The 23077-nt window shown below is 30.1% G+C and overlaps 1 protein-coding gene across 1 annotated transcript; it reads right to left on the reverse strand.

Moving 5' to 3' along the window:
• Positions 1–567: 567 nt before the first annotated feature.
• Positions 568–22670, reverse strand: LOTGIDRAFT_106380 (hypothetical protein; the record flags this gene model as incomplete). Its single annotated transcript, XM_009061763.1, has 19 exons — positions 568–722; positions 8146–8238; positions 9058–9177; positions 9700–9784; positions 10163–10260; positions 11840–11953; positions 12274–12384; positions 13393–13489; positions 14018–14086; positions 14342–14452; positions 15408–15543; positions 15898–16007; positions 16735–16846; positions 17001–17071; positions 17325–17432; positions 17895–18017; positions 21517–21631; positions 21948–22049; positions 22513–22670. Coding segments are annotated over 19 exons (2088 nt in total), but the record flags the coding sequence as incomplete, so codon positions are not given.
• Positions 22671–23077: the final 407 nt, after the last annotated feature.

Here is a 23077-nt window from a genome sequence, read left to right on the forward strand (position 1 = left end):
AGACTCTTGGCATTATAAAATTTTGCTCAAAGCACCTTGGCATACCACTCACCTAGACCCATGCATGCATATAAAGCAGGCCAGAAATTTTGTGTGCTTAAAGATTCAACACATCGATACAGTCAAGCACACAGTTTAATAATAAATTAATATTATATATTGAAAGCACATATTTGATAATTGCTATACCCAACAGCTTCGAATAGAACTCCATTAAATAATTTTAAATATGGCAGGATCCATCTATGGAGATCAACTTTCTGTGTTGAGTTTTCACTGATATATAACACACAGTGATGTGCATGTGTAATATGTGCACACAATTAATATATGTGTTAGTGAAAATAACCATGTATTGTGTTGTCAAGTGTGTGGGCAGGGTCCATATTAAAACACATTTCTCACGAATACATTACTAAAGCACAATGTGCACATTTTTTTTTTTAAATATCTATCATTCCTGAATTGCCTTCTAGGCTATGGGACTAAGTGGTAAACCTTTTGCTCAGAATCACTACTTCCAATCAGGTACCATTCTAAAAGTATTCCACACAACACTGTCCTAGTCTAGTCATCATACTCGTTAGTTAGAAAATGATAAATAAAGGCAGCTCTCTTGTCATCTTCCATTCTTCTTGCTTGTTTTGCATGAGCATCACTCTTTAACCTTGGATCTGTTAATGGTTTTGGTGGACGTAAAAATACCTCCCCAAACATTGATGCTGTAACGAGAAATAATAACACTTGAACATTATATTATAAACTTACATATCATATGCATACAGCCTAATACTTGATTTTCCATTGCTTATATCTCCCAACTTCACATTAGATGCTTTCACTCATGAAGCTGGGAAGTATGAAGTTGCATACATATCTCATGGAATCACAAAGATTAGGTCCTGATGGTTATAGAATCAGATAGTGTCTAGAAGCATCTTTGTCAATATCCAGAATATGCCAGAATTATCTTATTGGAAATACATGTTTGCCTTAGAAATTTATGTTGTTTTCAAATCCACTACTGTATTTCATTTAATTGCAGAAGAACTTGAAGTATAATTTTCAATCTGAAAAGTGATATGGATAGCTGAAATTTAACTATTTTAACCAATCATACAAAGACAATAGGATCATTTTCAGTCTGAAGTTATATGAGAAGATGGTCTAACAATTGATATTGATAAAGTAAAGGATAAAGAAGTATAATTATTAGAATAATGAAGAATTAGATTACTGTAATACTACAATAAATCTGCCAGTATTATTTCATTCCTTCATTTCTTTCTTCTTCTTATTTTACTCTATCAGATCAATCTAAATCATTATCTTATTCTCTATTTACATAATCATCTATAACTACCCTAGAAAACTGTTATTTTATGTGCAAATACCCCACTACTTGTCAATCATTTCTGATCTTTTTGCATTTTGTTTTATTTAATGATATCCTATTAGTGATAGGGTTAACACCAAGCTAGCTTCCAAAAGCATTGTTAAGGAATCATCCATAACTACCCAAGAAAACTGTTTTTTTTTTATGTGAAAATACCCCTTGTCAATCATTTCTGATTTTTTGGATATTGTTTTACTTTACTAAAAATAAAGTATTCTTAAAGTAATAAAAAATTAACACCCATCTGGCTTCAAAATTTAGACCAATCTTTCATTCCCTTTTTTTAAAGATATAGCCACTTCAGTTAGGGTCAAAGACTGTAGCTTCCAACAGCATTGGCTGGGATATCCTCATTAACTACTAGAAAAATCTTAGTATTCTATGTGCAAAAAACTATACTTTTATTTAATCAATGGTATCATTAGAGTGATGAATCCTAAAAAAAAAACATAACTTAGACACTTTCGACAAAATCTGAAATCTTGCTGAAACACATCTGTATCACAAATACAAGAACTTATAATATGACCTATGTGCTTAAGAGTAAGACAAGCAATTTTACAGAAAATGCACTTAAAATGACCCAAGTTTTTGAAAGAAATTGCCCCATGTAAATTCCAATATTTATGTAATGTAAAATCACAAGACAGTCTTAGACTAACATTACTAGAATTAAGTTGTATTAACTGAAAAAATGAAATCAGAGTGACAAGAGAGTAGGTCAAGATACATTTTGTGTTCATTTTTGAATTATCTAACAATAATATGTATAATAGAAACATAAAAAAACTTTATGTTGAAAATTGAATCTATTATAATTTCACTTAGTTACTCAGACAACTTTTCCTGAGGCCAGTTACAGCCTATTTTAATGCTCTATCTTTCAATAATTAAAAGACTTTTCATTTCAGAAAACATCCATACAATAGAAACTAAAATTAATTCCAAAGATTTCTTTAAGGCAAATTATTTCAAATTAATGTAAATGGACAGTTAATTTTTTAAATTTGCAGTTTTGATTATTTCATAGAAACTAAAAAGCCCTTCAAAAATATCTTATTTATAATGAAACACTTGGTAGATTAAAACGAAGCCAAACAACACAATTAAAACTGTGGTATATTCTTTTTTTTTTTTTTATGTTCATGTTTGCAAACTTATACTTTGATCTGATCAAAAGGGTCTAACTATGACAAGTAAGGAGGACTCACATGGAGAAAGTTGCTTGTATGATTACACCATGGATGGATATAAGTAGGGTCTTTTCTCTAAGAGGCAAAAACATGGGCAAAGGGATTGGATGCATGTAGACTTCAAACATTAATCACCTTTACCCTAGATATCAAATAAGTGATATATTTAGTAGATATCATGATATATTCTTATTTTCTTTCACCCAATATTAAACATTTGCCTCATTTGCATAGTTGTAGTTACTACACCTTTTAATAATATCCTAACAGAACAACAGTAAAATATTGACACCATTCTCTCTTACAAAATGTCATATCAACATTCAATATTTGTTTAAAGAACATTGCATGGTCTATGGGTCACTTTACACAAAAATTAGTTGAATTATAGAACATTATAGGATTCAAAATATTAAAACAAAGCTATTCTTTGGAGAATGAGAATAATTGACACAACATGAAAAATCACTCAACATAGTAAATATAGAGTTCATGGAATAGAATAGGAATATTGTTCTGTATATTTGAATTGTTGATTAAACCATATAATAATACATGTAGCACATTATGTCATAATAATATAGGCCACATATACTGTTATATACCAGGATATAATACTTTCACAATATCTGCCTGAGGATGTAGGAGCGAAGGCTGAAAAGGAGTTCTGGAATTTAAGTGTACCTGTAAGTTCACTAGTTGGACATTTTGTAGTATATTTCAGCTGTATGGTATGATTTTATACATATCCTAGCAGAAGTCACGACTGAATTTTCACTTATTTGAGATTTTCATCTTCGTAGTGTATTTTAAAGAGGGCAACATAGTCATGACCCCCCCTCCCCCCCCCCATACCCCACCTGGGGGTCCTGTGATAGGTCTTATTTTGAAGTGAAAATCAATCCCTCTAAATAAAATGTTCAAAAGTCCTCTCAGGCATAATTATGTGGCAATTAAGTCACATATATTTGCATACACTAAAAACACTAACTGCTACTATTCTGTATCTTTACCCAAATCAAGATCTATCTAAAACAGTTATGCCTAACATTAAGTCTTATTATATTGTATTATTAAGTGATTTTATCTTATGTGAGTTTGATGTGATTATAATTAGTCATTTAGTTTTCTTATTTCTTAGTCTGAAACATGCACCATTTTGTGATCACAACTTGTAAAGCCAAGTCTCTTGATATTTGTTTCATTTATATTCTTAGAGCTACAATAGTCATTCCAGATCTGACATCAGTTGAAAAACACTCATCTAAATGTAAGAAATTAACCTACAATTTATTATAGTCAGTTGTGATTTAGCTGATATTAAGCTTTTGATTAGTTTAATATGCAGCCTTGACTTTTGTATAGATATCTTTAGATTAGAATGAGTTTGGCAACCCACAAAAGGAATGAAATATCTTGCTGTACATTTTACAGATTGTGAACTATAATTCCATAATCCTGATTTTCCGAAAAATCTAGGAAATCTAGTTAAATCTAGATATTTATTATTATGCTTGACACATTATCAACAGCAAATAAAACACATAAGACAGAGTTTCAGACTATATTATTAGAATCAATACTGGATTCTATCAAGGTGTAACAAAGAATATGTCTATTAATTGATAAAATGGAACTTATTTGTTCGTCATTGATTTCTAACTACTTGAATTATAATATCACTTTCTTATGTACTTAATCAACTCTTATAACTATTATAGATAAAAAATGGCCATAGAAAAGCTAAAAACAGAACAAACTGCATGAAAGCTAATCGTCATATCAATTTCCTATCAATAATATGTGTCAATTTCCGCAAACAATATGCTGATTTAGTAAAGAAAGTGCCTGCAAACTCTTATTGTCATATGGATACAATAGTAAAGTAGTTAAGACAATTTATATACCAGACTATGTAGTAATATATTATACTAGATACCAGTACCATATATAATATATACCAGTAGTATATAATATATACCAGATACCAGTAACATATAATATATACCACATACCAGTAGCATATAATATATACCAGATATCAGTAGTAGTATAATATATACCAGATACCAGTACCATATACAATATATACCAGATACCAGTACCATATACAATATATACCAGATACCAGTAGCATATTATATATACACCAGACACCAGTAGCATATAATATATACCAGATATCAGTAGCATATAATATATACCAGATACCAGACTTACCATATAATATATACCAGTACCATATAATGTTAAGTTTTTTGCCCACAATATAATGAATTGATTTAAGTGTTCTTCATTGAAGAATGTCACATATTAATGTATTAAAGGTATCTGATTATCCAACAATTGAAGAATATCAGAAACAAATGTACCGTACCTAAGTAGCGCATGAAAGTCTTTTATTTCAAAACTGGCAACAATCTGGTCAGCACTACATTTTTACTTCTGCACATTGGTTCTTGACAGGATGTCAACTGTGTGCCATTATTAAAAGGGTAGTAAAAAAATGAAATGAGACATAGTTGCCATTTGTCAGTCTAAGTACCAGACAATGAATGTTTATGATAATTATAGGGAGATAATAAATGGTTAAATGTATGATAGAGGTTACATGATTAAATATCAGAAGATAATTACATCATCAGACAGTGTCATTATTAGTGGTGGAAAACAACATTTATTCCAACCTATATATAGTGTCACATCATAATAATTTACTATTCTATTATTAAATGTAGAAATTTCTTAGTACTGGATTATTCAATGTATATTGAAGCATTTTAAATTCATCAAATTGTAGATGAATAATAAAGTGCCTTTTTCAAGAGTAACTGTTTCTCAGGGCAGTGTGCAAATTGTGAAAATCATAATCGTTATAAAGCAAACAAGAACTATTCCATTTACAGTCTAATTAAAACTAGACCAAACTTTTGTTCCGTTATTTTATTGGCTTTTATTTTCAATATAGACACTTCAATTAGGGTCTCATGACTGGCATCTTGAACATTCATCAAATCATTATGACAAATTGTGTGATAGCACAAACCAAAGAAACTGTCATTTTGCTCTAGTTTAGGTTTTACTATTCCATAATTTGTCATTGTTAATAAGAAATTGCTTCTACATGACATGCTTTAATTGGTTAGAAATAACATCATTAGAATATAACTGTGGTAAAAACTTCTTATGAGTACACCGGAAATGAGAATCAGATTGCCTTTACCAGGTTATTGTTTTATTTACTTCCACCAAAATATTGAACTGTTTTCTGCATTGAGTAATAATAAAAAACTTCTGCATGTGAAATGATGCATTGTTCATTTAATGTTAATAATATCTAATTGAATAGCGCCTGTTTGGTATCAAAATATCAATGATTCTAAAACTCTTGAAAAAAAATATTTCTTTCATTTTTCATACAATTGGTAGAGAATAATGTGACTGTAATTTTGAGAGTATTATGAATAAATTTGATATAATGAAGTAATAGATGGAGATCAATATTATAAGAAGTTTTGAGAATTTCTATAATCATCTTCACAATATCAAGCTATAACTTCATCTTATACTTAGACTGCAATAGTCACCTTTCTTTTATCATGGAAGTTTGTCAATGGTGCAATTTGATTGGATTGTACACTACCAAATATAGCCAATGAGAGCTCTGTAAACCATAAACAGTCTTTATGTCTGTATTCTCTTGGGTACAATCCAATCAAATTGTTCTGGGTGATACTAGAAAATTGCCTATTGCAGTCAAGGTATAAGAAGAAGTTTATAATAGCTTGACAATGTGAAGATGTTCTATAATTGACAGGCTTCCAATATTACACAATATCAAATTTTATTAGACTAAAGAATGTCATTTAAAAGATTGAAATAACTCAATAATGAATTTGTTACCCAATAAGAGTGTTACAATTTTTCAGACCTAGATAACAGGAACATTATTTTTCAAGGAAACTGTTTTATCATTTTATCATATTTTTTTCATATTTTCATATTTTTATCATATTATCAATTTCTTTTTTTCACCCCAAGTCTTATTCATAAACATTCATGGTTAACTGAAAGCTGAGTTTACAAATCTAAGTGGCATCAAGTGTTCTCTGTATGCTTGCCACTCTATCTGATCTATTTCTCATGAATTTAAGTGGGTTTACAGTACAAAGTTCATGTATATGCTAGAGATCCCCTGAGAACTAAAAATCAAATGCAATAAAACAATATTTTGTATTATGATTGATCATGCTATTCAGGTTTAACTACATGTATATGAACTATTAAACCTTTTCGAATATTCAAACAATTTAAATCTTTGGCACGAAACAGTCTGAATGAAACCTCTTTCATCTTTATTAAATCTAGTTAACAAAATTTGCATCAATTTAAGAGAAATTATATTTGTAAATAGTCTTTGAACAAGTTACAATTATTGGCTGAATTCATGCAGTGCCTGAGTCAACATGCTAAAAATCGGTAAATAAACTGAATAATTCTGCACTTGAAGTGCGTCAGAAAAAATTGTCAGGCAACTTCAACAAAATATTCTGGTTGATCGTTTTGAAGAGGATAGTCAATAGAATTATCAAATTCTAATCAATTGTCATAATACTTCAAACCTTTTTAACTCTTAAACATTATTAAGTTAACCTTTGACCTTTCATCAATAACCTCCTACCTTATTGATGCAATTTATTTGAACCAATCATTATCTAATAATCAGAAACTCAACAGTGATTGGACGTAGTCAGAACAAACATAGTACTATTGATAAGACGTTTCAATGAATATATTAACTTGGATCAGATAGTAACATAATGTATAGAAGTACTATTGAGTATCTTACCCCAATAACTCTGATAGTGGTAGAATGGTAGTTTACAGACACTAAATAACATACTTTCAATAGGTTTGTACTCCACATTCACTGTTGATAAGAACTAATCATTTCTTATCTTGATATATAAGAACTTTTCTAATATCAAAATCTTTTATTTCAGTCTTTCATAGTAGGACAACTTAGTTTCTCTATAGTTAGCATACAGACAGTCAAACATTTACATTGTGGAATCCAACTTTGTATCGAGTTTGACGGTTCCCCTTAAGGATATTTTTAAAGATAGCTTGCCCGGCAAGATAATATACGCCCAATGTCAGCTTTGATTTTAAACAAATACACTTGGTAGTACAGTAACAACCATCAGTATGAAATATTCAACCTTCAGTCATACATTTCTTTTGGAACTTTTTAAGGTGATAATGAACAACATTACCAAGTTTTGCCAAAATCTGGCAAGGCTTGTGCCTTTTAGTGCTTACGAACTAAAAATTGAATGCGTTTTCAAGAATGAGAGAAAGAATATATTTATCTGTTAATAGGGTTCATTCTTTGGTTATCACAAACACTCACATCAAGTTTCATCAAAACCCATAGAGAATTGTTCTTTCTAGAATGGTTTTTATGCTATGAAACATTATTACAATATTTCTGACAAGTCTTGAGCAACTATTTAAAAAGTTGACAATACCAGTCAATTCAAAATATTTACTTACCTAAAAATTTTACATCTAAATTATTATCTTCACTATATTTTAACAATTCTCGAAGAAAAGCACATAAATATTTAAAAACATTCCGATGAAAGTCTGGTATGGATAGGAGTGTCTGAAAGAGTAATGAATAAAAAAATTCATTAAGAAATGAATGTTCAGCATCATTCATTCAGTTCATTACAAGATATGGATCATTACCTTTCTCTTCAAGATAACTCATGTTTTACTGTTAATATGATGTTTTATGTTATTCTAACCCTAGAGACACGACATTTAAAAATACACTTAGATTAAACTGTTATGTAATGATGATAAATGATCAAAGTTTAATATATAATGACCCCCTATAGTATATGATTATAATTAAACTTAGTTTCTATTTCTTCAAATCACCAAAAACAACTATAAGAGAATGACAAGAAAACAATTTGCTTTAGCATAAGAAAACAATCTTTTAAAGCTTGAATAATTTTGTGATAATACTATTAATGGAATATCTCATTTTCTATTCCTATTAATCAGACAATTGGAAGAATTTTTTCTATTTTAATATACTCATGATGTATCTTTTAGCATTGGTTTGCATAAAATAATCTCTTCATCTAAATCACTTCCAGATGAGATTCAACCTTGGACTTCAAGATGAAACTTAACCTAGGACATCTAGATGAGATTCAACCTTGGACTTCCAGATGAGATTCAACCATGGACTTCAAGATGAAACTTAACCTAGGACATCCAGATGAGATTCAACCATTGACTTCCAGATGAGATTCAACATTGGAATTCAAGATAAAACTTAACCTAGGACTTCCAGATGAGATTCAACCTTGGACTTCCAGATGAGATTCAACCATGGACTTCCTTCAGAAATATTTTGGCATCTTTGTATGTATTTACTTACCTGTTTACTAAGAAGATAATTATTGGAGGTATCTAGACATTTATAATAAGCTATACTAGGTATGACCGATTCTGGTAATGCTTCCAGGAATAATAGTAAAGACTCTGCTACAGAATGGATACTTCCAGCTAGGTTATGTTAAGGATACCAGTACAATAACTCGCAGGGTGGAAGTATAAGATCAGAGAACAATTCTTTACATAGCTTCAAATTCATCCCATATCCTCCCTTTTTATCCAAAATAGTTTACAAACTGATTCACAATCATTGATATACTAATTGACAATCAAGTATTAAGAAAAGTCTGACCAAACTCAGTGTTTTATGACGTCACTGAGGCAAAGGCTCTTATATTTTATTACTAGCTTTTGGTATAGTCTTAAAACGCTAAGTTTAAGTTGAATATGTCAATATGAGAATGGTGCAAATCAATGTTTTCAGTATCCCAAATACACATAAAAAGTTTAGAATTCCACTTTACAGCACCTTTTAGCACAAATCTTACTGTATATAAACACTTTAATGAGGAGCAGCAACAAAATGCATCCAGGAGATAACAATGCATGTTCTTTTACAAAACTATACCTATGTTATAACAATCACATCAAAATGCCAGGCTCATAATATTGGAGTTTTCATCAAAAGGATACGCAGGGTTTCTGGTATACCAGTGTCTAAACATTCTCGTATTTGTTGTATCTCAGAATTTAAACCTGGTTGTTGAAATAAACTCTCCTGAAGAATATATAAGACAATTAAAGGGAAATAACTGTCATTGTATAATATTTCATTTACCCAATGGAAATATAACGCAAAACGTTTTCATTATACAGCAGACTATTGTCAATTTGACGTATTCCACTAGGGCAGTTTGAATCAATGGTGTATATTGATAAGATAATTATCTACACTCACGTAACTGGCCTGATCAAGACATGCCAACTCATTAGAACTGTATTCTGTAGAAAGTTATATGTCCTACCATTCTGTTTTGAGCTACTGAGGCTCTCAGTCTATTATTGTCAAATATCATATAAATTTGGGTATTAAAATTATATAATGGTAGAAACTTTTCTTAAAACCTCTTTCAATAATGATATAACCATTACATACCTCCTTTAAACCATGTAAATGTATATGATTGACCATTCGAAATATTTCTTTAGGTACCATATATAATCTACCACCAGTAAATGTAACATCAAAATTATCTAAACTGCCATGCTGTTCCTATACAATAAAATATACAAATCAATCAAGAAGTTTGTCTTATAATGTCAGAACACATCTATTGTGAAAGAAAAACTGTTCATTAAATCATTATGTACCCAATTCCGCTTCCCTCACTTCATAAAAACACATTTAGTAGCAGTAAAAATGTAGTCTAAAAAGATAACATAAATTGGTGACACATCATTATACCATTTAATATATGTATCATCACAATTGTGGTAAAAATCAAAGTATATCAAATACATGACATGTATACATTGGAGACACATCATCATATCATTTAATATGTACGTATATACTGTATTATTGCAATTGCACTACTTATAACATTATCAAACAAGTCAAAGTATATCAAATATATGAAATATCAGAAGAGGTTGTATCGGATGAGCTAGGATTATATATGAATAATTTGCTAGAGTAGTGATTAAGCAATGTGATTGATTTGTGAGGTAAACATTGTAACTAAGGTAAACATCAAGGATCAGCAACAAAATTTATAAAGAAATGATAATTGTGTTTGGAATTTTGCAAAACTGACTTTAAAAGTTTTGCATAATAAGAAATTGCGTTTAAGAGATTGCAAAAAAAAAACGTGTTAATTAAAAAAAATTTGACAAAGATAGGTTCAGTGAAAAATAGGTTAAGTAAAAAAAAAATGACTATTGTAACAATGTCTGTATTAAAGATAAAATTTCAAAGAGATTACTAAAATATAAATTGAGTTTTATAAGAAATTTGAACAAAGGCACATATTGTTTAATAAATAATTCATTTGAAAATGTGTTCACTGAAATATTTGCTTGAACTTAAAACTCAATAAAAATACAGCAAAATTGAAACAGATCAACAAAAACAGGGAAAATACATTGAAAGCTTAACATGAACATCAAGATGAACATTTTCAAAAAATTGAACATATCATAACATGAACATATACTATTTATGATACATTCTAATCCCTTTTAAGTTGTATTAGCTTATCCCATAACCAATATTACTATTACTAATTCACATTGTTATTAGTTGTCCCAATATTATCTCACGGTCAAATACAATAATGAAAGCTAAACAATAAAAACAATTTTTAATTTACATCAATTTATTTCTATTTTAATGCCTCAAAGATAAACAAGTCAGTTTTCAACACTCAACCCTTGATATGCTCTTTGTAAAACCTACTACATGTTTAAATTGAACAATGAGGTTGAAACTCAATAAATAAGCACTATATAGACTTGCTGGATCAAGGGACAGATGATGAAACTGACTCATTAACCATTGGGATATCAATATGACTTATCCCAAAACCATTATTAATAATCCTATTTCTACAGGTTCACATTGTTATTACTTATCCCAATTTCATCACATACAGTACAACAACAATATACAATTACCTTTAAAATAGCAGCCTTTTGTTTCTGGAAGAAAGTGAATATACTATATATATGAACATGCATGTAATATGGTTACCAAAATAAAAGTGAACAATACTGAAGTATGAGTGATATAATATGTGCTCTAATGCATTAAATATTAAAATATGAATTCAACTTACTATTTCTACTAATTTAGGTATATCTAATTCTCGAATTGGTCCATGCATCTGTATTAAAGCTTCTATTGATGAACCAAAGGAACTAGGTAAATAATTCCCAGTTACAGGAACTTGCAGTTTAGTTAAGGAATAAATCATTATCATTAAACATTGTGGAAAGTCTTGTCGCATCTGTTGTTTTTTTTTTTTAAGAATTTTCCCACAAACAGTAATAATCGACAAAATTGGAAATAATTTCAAATAAATATATTACTAGAAATGACAAGTAAATCTGTTGAATTGCACAAGAACAAGACACTAGATTTCATTTCTGGAAAATGCTATGGAAAGCTGAAATTGAACTCTTTTTCTTTTTTGTAAAAAATTTGGATGATTACATCCCTTTGAGTTGAATTCTGTCATTTGATAAAGGATATGAAGAAATCTTTACCACCATGTAAATGTAAAACTAAAATATCATCTAATGTATCATCTTTACTGTTTAATTTAGCAGCTGATGCTTTCTCTACATATATATCTATCTGAATATTTAATATCTCATCTACAAATAAAACACAGATAGTTAACCCTGTCATGTCAGAAAATAAATTCCATGTAACAAAAAACTTAAGCTTGTTATGTGATGTCACTTGATAACAACTGATATTAATTCTATGGTAGTGTAGCAGCTTCTAGTGTACCTAGGGTTAAATATATTTCTATGAAATGAACTTTTGTGTTTGCTCATTTGCTTCACAACTTATTAGAATCAAGTTATTAGAATCACCTGAATCAACTTATTAGAATCATTTTATTAGAATCATCTTATTAGAATCACCTTATTAGAATCATCTTATTAGAATCACCTTATCGAATCATCTTATTAGAATCACATTATTAGGATCACATTTTTAGAATCACCTTATCAAAATCATCTTATTAGAATCACCTTATCGAATCATCTTATTAGAATCACATTATTAGGATCATATTTTTGGAATCATCTTATTAGAATCACCTTATTAGAATCATCTTATTAGAATCATCTTATTAGAATCACCTTATCGAATCATCTTATTAAAATCACATTATTAGGATCACATTTTTAGAATCATCTTATTAGAATCACCTTATTAGAATCATCTTATTAGAATCATCTTATTAGAATCACCTTATCGAATCATCTTATTAGAATCCCATTATTAGAATCACATTTTTAGAATCATCTTATTAGAATCACCTTATTCGAATCATCTTATTGAATCATCTTATTAGAATCACATCATTAGAATCACAATTTTAGAATCATCTTATTACAATCATCTTATTAGAATCACCTTTTTAGAATCAAGAAAGAGACCCTTGTATGTAATGTTATTATTTCATCCAAATGAATCAAGCACAAACCATCCATACTGGCTTAGATACATTTTCAAATGATTTTCTGCCCATAAAAATAAATCTGTTAACACAAGCAATTATATCTCTTTAATAGAATTTAAAACTGCTTAAAGCAATATTAGGCAACATGGATGAATTTCAATATACTTCTAATACTACAATATCTGACCTGGTTTTAACACAGCTTTAGATGGTGTAACTTGTAACCATGGTTTACATATATCACTATCATCTAATTTCTTAATAAACTCTATAGTAACTGGTGCCTGAAAAAACAAAACATAATTCATTCAGCACTTTTAATATAATACAATCAACCTGGAATTCAATGTGCTGTGAATACTGTTATGGAATGTAAGAATGTATTGAATAAGCCATAACATATCAATGAATGGTAAAAAATAAATCGGTTTTATCTCCTACTTTTCTGCATCTAATTGGGCTAATTAAAACTGCAATGCCATGCCATGACATGCGCATAGTAGCTTTTAGCACACAGGGCATCTGTTTATTGTCCTTACCGAATGATTAAACCTTTTTATGTCAGTCCCTGCATCACTGACAAGTGACAATCAGGTTGAAAAATGTGAAGGATTATCTCGACATTTACAGGGAAAGAACCCTTGACTTTAAGGTTAGAAAGCAAGACTCAAATTGACTGAGTCGAAGCATAACAACTGAAACTGATGTGATACAAGTTTTGATAACAGTTGAACAACTCAACATCTGATTTCTTGTCAAAGAAGGAAAGGTAAGTTTTTAAAATTATAAAGGTAAATACAATCTTGACTCACCTGTCCAATATTGGAAACAACTAATTTATCAGATCTTGGTTCTATAAATTTTACATCTTTAAATGAAAACTGAAATAAAACATGCATTCATAAAATTTACCATTCAAATGTCTTAAAATATGGCAAGGTCAAGGTATCTTGATATTATGAGATTAAGACTTATTGTAACACTAGGATATGCATGAAAATCATGATGGTATGATAATAAAAATCTGTCCAAAATGAAACTGAAGAAATACATGATTCATAATTATATCACCTGAAAATAACTTCTATTTGTATCCCTAAAAATAAAGATAAATATTATAATAATATATTACTTACCTCTGTACAACTTAGTTTAACTTGAGGTAAATATTCATTCTCGATTTTATCTAATTTTTTCATAATTTCTTCATATACCTTCTTATATTTAGTTTGATCTATGACTCGTATCTAGATTAAATAGTGGATTATAGTTTGAATAATTTAATAAATACATCCTTCTTATACCTTTAAGTCATGCTGTCATCTAAAAATTTGTTTTCAGAGCAAAAGTTAAATTCATCTGTCTGTGTCACTTTTTAAAATCAAAATACAATGTCCAATTTCTAAGCAATACAACAAAAGTATATCATTGAATTATATAGTGTTGTCAGTTTCAGAACATTTTTTTAAGATGGTAAAGTAAATATTTAGATGACTACATCACTTAAACAGGATAATCTATATTAATATTTCCTTATCATCCCCTTTAAAACCTCATTTAATTTGCAGAATGTGAAATGTATTCAATTACATAATCATGATATTAAAAGGACTAAAAAGAACATAAGGAAGTAATTTTTTTACTTTTCATTGACTTCTTTTGTAAAATATGTGAATAAAAAATGGATTTAAAGATTTGATCTGCATATAGAAATTGTTATTAATCAGAAAAATATCAGAAGTCATTCATCAAAACATTACCATCTTCCAAATTACAGTGACTTCTTAAAGGGATTGTAAAGAAGTTTTCTAATATTTGTATGTGTATCGGGGACACTGATGGCATCATTTTGCACCATTCCAATTTTCAGTCAGATATCTGTGGTTCCAGCAATTCCACTAAAACTAAGTGTTTGATAATGTCACTAATTAAGAAAGCCCTATACAACACAAGCATATTTTGCGATTAGTGATGTCATCAAACACAGAGTTTTAGTGGAATTGTAGGAACCACATGGAATTTGGAATGGTGAAAATTGATGCTATCCGTCTCCCCGATACACATAAAAAATTTACAAAAAACCTCTTTATCAATCCCTTTAAATTTATATAGGCATATCAAATTACATGGGACTGACAGATCTGATGGACACGGGGTTCTATATTTTCATGTTGGTAAATACTAAATAAATAATACACTTACATTACATTGATGTAAAGCACTAACAGGTTTATGATCACTAACACATAGAGTTTGATGAGAATTATATCTTAGTTGATTAATGCCATTTCCTTTAAATAACACCCGATCACACCATGCTGGTATACGTTTCTTTTCACTACAAATTTCAAGAAAATTGAAAATCAACAGTGTTTGAGACAATGTGTAATATTATCAACGACCCTGATTGACTTGCACCATTCCACTTCCAACCACAATTCAGATATGTGTGTTGGTCCTGCAACTCCAATAAAACTATGCAATTTATGATTTTACTTTCAAAAGATATGCATTATAATTTATAAGCAGCATTCGCGATAGTCAGTTCATTTACGGTTAAGCATTTCTATATACTATTTCAATAAAAGTTTTTTTTATATTTTTTCAATATGTTGTTTCCAATGAACAAAAAAACAAAAATTTCACTGAGCTTAGAAATGAAAAATGTCTGAAATGGAAAATAAAAATTTACCTGGAATCCCAATTATTAGTACCAGTGTCATATCTATAAGTAGGTGTAAATGTTATAGGACCCTCACAATAACCACGAAATACATCACTTTTACCAAGTTGGCTAGATAACTAAAATTAACATAATATTTATATAATGAATATTGGGATAGGGACAGTGCATACATTTGTGAGGTAATGTTCATGATCCTGCAAAGTTTACTGCTATTTCTTCCATTAGTACAGAAATGTAAACAAGGGAGGTGTCATGAGTTTATGCATCATTAGTACAACTCCCATTGAAATGGCACGAAGTAAAAATCTGATAACCATAAACTCTGTAGAGTATAAACCAACAAGGTTATAAACTATATTATAAATGGGTATGACTGAAGGTCACTATCAGGAGACTAGGGCTAGAATGGGTATCAACTCAATGATGATATAATTTATAGCCAGGCTTTAACTGAATAATAAAACACTAATTTTAATTTTAATTCCCATTTAATTCCATATAGTACTATATACTTCTTAAAGATGGGTTCCTTTATTTTCATTTATGAAATTTTTGTAAAATACCAGTTTGTCTCACATGTCCATAATTAATTCATAATTAGCTTAATCAGAAGAGAATTACCATCAGAATTCCAATGAGTCAAGAGAGGTAAAAAATCTTTTTTTGTTTATCAAGAATGTACATACATGGACATCTATGGTTAATTATATGCAATAAGAACATAATGATATGATTAAGAATACCTAGTAATTCATTAGAAACATCACTTAGTCAAAAAGTTTGCTTAATTTGACTCTATAAAATAAGGAAATCCACCTTTAACAGAACATATTAATACATTACCTGATCATGTGGTAACATTTTACCATATAAACCTTCATCTGCATATTTCTTAACATCATTTATACCCAAATTAGATATTCTGTAGTTTAAATCTCCAATCCAAAATATCATACTGAAAACATAGTTTAATATACTATTAATATGTAACACATTAGCAGCATTTATGTAAGAAAGATTTTTTTCCATTGAATTCTGAAGATGCTTGATGATAAGAGTTGAATATAAAAGAGTCAAAAAGGTAAATTACATAAGTCAATGGTACTTACTCATGTTCATTGATATTTAAAGGTGGTAAAAACTGTTTAAACTTGGTTTTAGATTCAATATCTCTGTAGTCCTGTAAAGAAAAAACAACTATTTTAAAAGTGACAAAAAAACATTCTGTACCAATCAAGCTTTCATTGAAAATAGCAACTTCCAATCCTATTTTCAAATATTAATGGGGATTTGGGGATAACGAAACCAAATAAGGAGCAATATTGGTTTCATCATACCATAAGACGTACATTGAAATAAATCCTACATGATATGCTTTGATTGGTTAAAAATAACAATTTGTATTTTCAAACAGAAATGAAGCAATCTCAAACCTGATTTCTCCTTTCATATTCTTCTTGATGAGCTGCTAGATGTGAGTTGATAAAACATAGTGATGTATTGTGTAAAGTTAATCTGACAGAAACACCACCTTTATTACCCTACAAAATATATATATCTTCTCAATGAATGTGGTCAACATACAGTACCGGACCCCATTCATCAATAAATTGTATAGTAATTTTCAATGAAATTTTTTGTTTGAAACACCTCTAATGAAATGAAATGCAGTTATTAATATTAATAATAAGCAAATGATTGCTAATATCATATAGTGTACATTGGTAGAAATAGAAAAACAGAAATCTATATTTCAATTACTGTGAAATCAATATATTTGTAGGCACCACGATTTGGTAGTTTGTGGTAACAAAAATTTCTGGATTAGCTGGACTAGTATCATACTATATATACCATTATTCTACTTTTCAACATAAAGACATCACAAATAATTTTACTTTCACAGAATAGTGGTCTAAAAGTACAAATTCCAAATCTAATTGGATGCCAGATAGGGCCAATCTGATCCACTGTAACAAATGATTAGAAAATAAATTTCTTACCATTATTCCCATAATACCAGTAGCTACTGAATCAGTATCAATAAAGTTTCTATTGACAAATGGTATATGTTTCTCCTGAATAAATACTATCAATAAAACCCCTACTAATCTGACTGATTTAATCTGAAAATACATAAAAATAACCACTACAACAGCCAATTTCTCAGCCATAATGTATTCTACCTGTCTTTCACAGTTTGATGCTGAGGACTACAAAATAATAATTAAACTTGACATAAGAAGATAATAAAATATTTGTGATCCGGAATATTGAGAGAAATATTTGATATATATATATATACCATCTAAAACAATGCTAAGTTAAGGCCTAGTTTGATCACTTTCAGGATTTCCTATTTATAGTTACATTTCTTGATGCCATGGACATAGGTTTGGTCAACTGACACATTAAATGTATGTATCCATCAGCGGGTAGGGTGGTATCGGGTGGACCCAGGTATTTGGGCAAAGCCCCCCCCTCCCCCCTTCTCTCAAAATCTCAATGCAAAACATGTGTATAAAATAAGAGTTTTGTGTTGATTTTGACACAATAGCATTGGGCAAACATTGATTTGTAGACAACAGATTATTAAAAAATAAACAAACAGGTCTATAAGATATAAACAAAGAGATAAATAGTAAAGATATCTGAGTGATATCATATTTAATTTCAGATATATCTTTCATATCAATTACCTACTTGATAGGTAGGTCATACACATACCTTGTCAGAGCATTAACATGGCTCATCTATTCACCAAAAAGAGGTAGGGATCATTATTTTTTACTTTTTCTTATGATTTTTTTTACATAATTTTCAAGGCTAAGAAGTATGAAATAACAGTAAGATGTTTGATAAATCATCTTTATGATTAGATCTGAAGTGTAAACAACAAACAGAACAGAATGGGAGTGTAAATGTTTGTATTTGAGATGACATTGTAGGTTCAATCAACCTAAAACTCTTAAATTCTAATCAATTCTTATTACAATAATAACCTTGTTACAAAAGTTTTATAATCATCAGAATGAGATCAGGAATGATATTTTCAAATTTGACGTGTAAATGGGTTGATGCATACCACTGTCATGTTTATTTGATTTATTTTGTATAATATGTATTATGTGTCCCCAATTCTTTATGACCTTTGGCAAACTATCTAACAGAAGCTAGGTAAGGGTACAACAAGTTTCAGATTAGAAACAGCACCTAGGTCTGCCAGAACTGGCTTTTTAGTATCAGGGGTACTTCATTTTGTCTTTATATGTTATATCAATTTAAATCAATTTTCAGGTCACTTGAACAAGCAACAATAGATGGGGATTTAAACGAAGTTAAACTAATCCTTAAAACGCCACGATTATACCATTTCAAAGATGTTAACAATGCTCTTCTAAAAGCTGCTTATAATAACCAAGAAAAAATCATGAAGATTCTTTTAGAACATGGTGCTGACGTCACCAAAAGAGACACATTTCAGAATTGTACAGCGCTAATGATAGCTGTTAAGAAAGGTTACATCAATTGTGCTGATTTATTATTAAAACATGGGTCTAGTGTCAATGTAAGTCATATTTCATTAACCATGGCCTTGGAAAAGAAATGTTCAAACATTGCTGAAATTCTTATTGATCAAGGTACGGATATCAATGTCACAAACAAGCATGGTGAAACAACATTGCTGATAGCTGCTGATGGAGCTATGGGTTCTATGATGAAAAGATTGATAAAGAGAGGTATGAACATACATGCTGTTGATCCTAGAGATAATTCAACAGCTTTACATAAACTCTTACAAAATCTGAAGGCAGAAACACTGGATTTTGATGACTTAGATGCCATTATCTGTTTAGTTAACATGGGTATTGATGTCAATAAGAGAGACAAAGATGGCCGTACTCCATTAATGATAGCTATGACTAATGATTTTTCTAGAATTAATAAATCAAATGTTCCAGCACCAAAAGAAGACTTACAACATCATATGGCAGAAACCTTCAACAGATTTTTATCAAAATGTTATCATTTGAATGCTGGTGATAATAATGGTATTACACCATTAATGTTAGCAGCAGATAATGGTTATGAACATCATGTGAGGACATTCTTAAAACTAGGATGTCATGTAGACCAACTGTCTTCTGACCAGTGGTCAGCATTGAGATTTGCTGTCAAGTCAAATCATACCAATATAGTGAAGCTACTGTTAGAACATGGTGCCAATCCTAACCTTGGGAGTGATCAAGGAACCTTATTTGAAGAAGCTTTACATAAATGTTTCAGAATTAAAGAAGTCATAAAACTTCTACTGTTTCATGGATGTAAGGTGAATTTAAAACCAGTGAATAGAACATATATTTATGAATGTGATGAAATGGAGTTCCTTACAGATATGTATCGTTATGGCAACTGTTCCAGTCGTAGTATTACCCAATGGATATATTCACCAGAATTTGTGTATCAATGGCACTTGAATCAAGCTAAAACATCCTGGTTATTGAGAGTGTGTTCTAAACCTAGATCTCTTCAATCCTCAACTAGAATAACAATCAGGCAATACACCAGGAACACTGAGAGTTTACCAATTCCACAGAAACTCAAACAATACCTAAATTATGAATGGGACGATGATATATTTGACAAGGAAAAAGAAGAGCTGATGATGCAATCGGATGAAACTGTGCCGAAACCTGATTCTAAAATAGTTCAAAAAGCAATAGAGAAAAGAGAACATGACAAACGACGGCAGGAATGGGGTGAATGGATTGATAAAAATGGATACATATAAGCTTCTATGCCCAAATACTTTTGCGTCACTTTAGTTTCCCAATCCTTTCTAAATAAGTTCAGTGCATTAGAAATTCACCCTGTACAATTTAGACTTTATTATGTCACCATAATTCACGTGATAGCTGTTAAGGCTTTGCCCACTTAGATACAGTTGTTAATCACCACAAATAACCACACTACATGACCTCCTTCCATTCTTTCTGGATTTCATTAGTCTGCATTGCAAGTACTCCATGCACACCTCATTACTATTTTGTTAGATACACGAGTATCTCACGAACTGCGAATTGTAAGCGATAAGCTTAGTTTAACTCTTCACCAGTGACGGAGCCAAAGGAAGGACAAAGGGGCAGTGGCCCCCCTTTTTTCGGGTAAAAATCTCATAACTGGGTTAGAAACTTGGGCAATCTCAGATATTTCGTCCCCCCATCGGACGTAATTCTGACTCTGCCACTGCGCTTCACATAAGTAGGTAAATAAAATGAATATCATTTTTCTTATTTTAAACAGTTACAGTTGTCAATACTACTAACCTGTTCAGTTTTCAGAGATTTGACTAATACAGAGATCCCAAAAAAAAATTGTAAATTTTAGCCCTAAAATATTTTTGAAATGATTTGTGATATTGGAATAGAGATAGTCAATGAAGTTGGTAATTCTATTACATGATATGGCGCTATTTCGGTATTACTTAATGAGGTCATATCACTAACAATATAAATTCCTATACTATACCGTTATCTATCCTAATATCAGTTTAAACCACAATCCTTGTACCTGGTCAGTAGTCCTTCACTTTACTATAATAAGTACTATTAATATGGACCTCACCTTTCTGTATCTAGCACCAGGATGAAGATAATTTCTCACAGCTTTCTGCCATTCCACATCTTTTGTAGATTCCGAAAATATATAGGCTTGATTACTTAAATCTAATTCTTGAAACCTGAAATAATTTAAGATCTATTATGTTATAATTTATTAAAGTGATTGTTGGGAGTTTTACATCCTACTTTTCTGCATCTCATTAAGCTAATTCAAAAAGGTAAACACCATGCAGTGTGCAACTAGGAACTTTTACCAGGATAGCAGCATTGGCTTACTCTTCTTTGGCTGAACTAGTACTAAGAGTTATGTATGAAATATGATCAAAAAGGAAATTTACATCCGACTTTTCTTCCACAGTTTGGGCTAAAGGAAACAGGCAATACTATGCAGTGTGCAATGAGGGAAATTAATATAGCTATCAGTATGAAACTTACCCTAATGCGTATATATCGGGAGGATCTTCATCATAACATAACCATTCATTTAAAGGTTCTGACGGAGATTGACCATTAACATTCCAGGTTCCACAGAATATTCTACAAATACATACATTTAACATTACAAAATATTTGTTTTCACCCTTTCCTCAGAGTGGGAGGCCATGGGTTGACTATCAATCATGAAACTTCAAAAAATTATCTAAAAGTATATATTTACTGACTACCTTTCTAAAGGGATTGTAAGAAGATTTTGTAAACTTTTGAAATGTAACCTCATCAAGGCACTTATAGCATCGTTTTGCACTATTCTTGCAATTTCACTCAAATTAAGCATTAATGATGTAACAACTTTAGTCAATTAACTATTTTGCAATAGCAACAAGCATTAATTCAATAACAAAAAGAGGAAATGAGGCAAAAAGCAGCCATTTATAACCCAGATACACATCAAAAGTTAAAAAAATTTTTCTCTTTCGTTCAAACAAATGCAACCAATATCCTGAATGAAACAGGTACATAAAAACATAAAGGAATCCACTGGATCAATTTAAACACTCACTTTAAAGGATGAATATTAGTAAATTCATCTTCTCTCTCATTCATATAATGTCTAACAAATGTTTCTCTAGCAGTAACTGGTTTATTACCAACTGGCATTTCTACCCCATCACTAATACCAAGCTGTTGTTGTAAACTATCTACAGAATCTGTAAAATCATCATTTCTACAAAATATAAACAGTACCAAATATAATTACTAACAGTAAAAAAAAGATAAATCTACATTGAATAATAAAAGATAGTGGATTAACTGTCAAACACACCTACTTCGGCATATGGTTTATAACCATCTTACCCAGTTTCATGAAAATCGGCGTCACCTTAAAGCATCTAACATTTAAAAAAAACTACCCATACGATTTTAACGTGGATTTTTCCTTGTAGTTCGCACATAGCAAGTTTTATGATAATTAGTTTCATATTCAGGCACAAGGGCAAGAACTCTTCAACTAACTTTAGTTTAGTACCAAATATATCTATGACTAATTTCAGATATATTGTATACACGAAAGTCGAATACTCATTACCCATTCACGAAATTTCAAACTGAAAAATATCTGAGAT

The sequence above is a fragment of the Lottia gigantea genome (assembly GCF_000327385.1).
Source record: "Lottia gigantea unplaced genomic scaffold LOTGIsca_5, whole genome shotgun sequence".
Taxonomy (NCBI): Eukaryota; Metazoa; Mollusca; class Gastropoda; family Lottiidae; genus Lottia; species Lottia gigantea.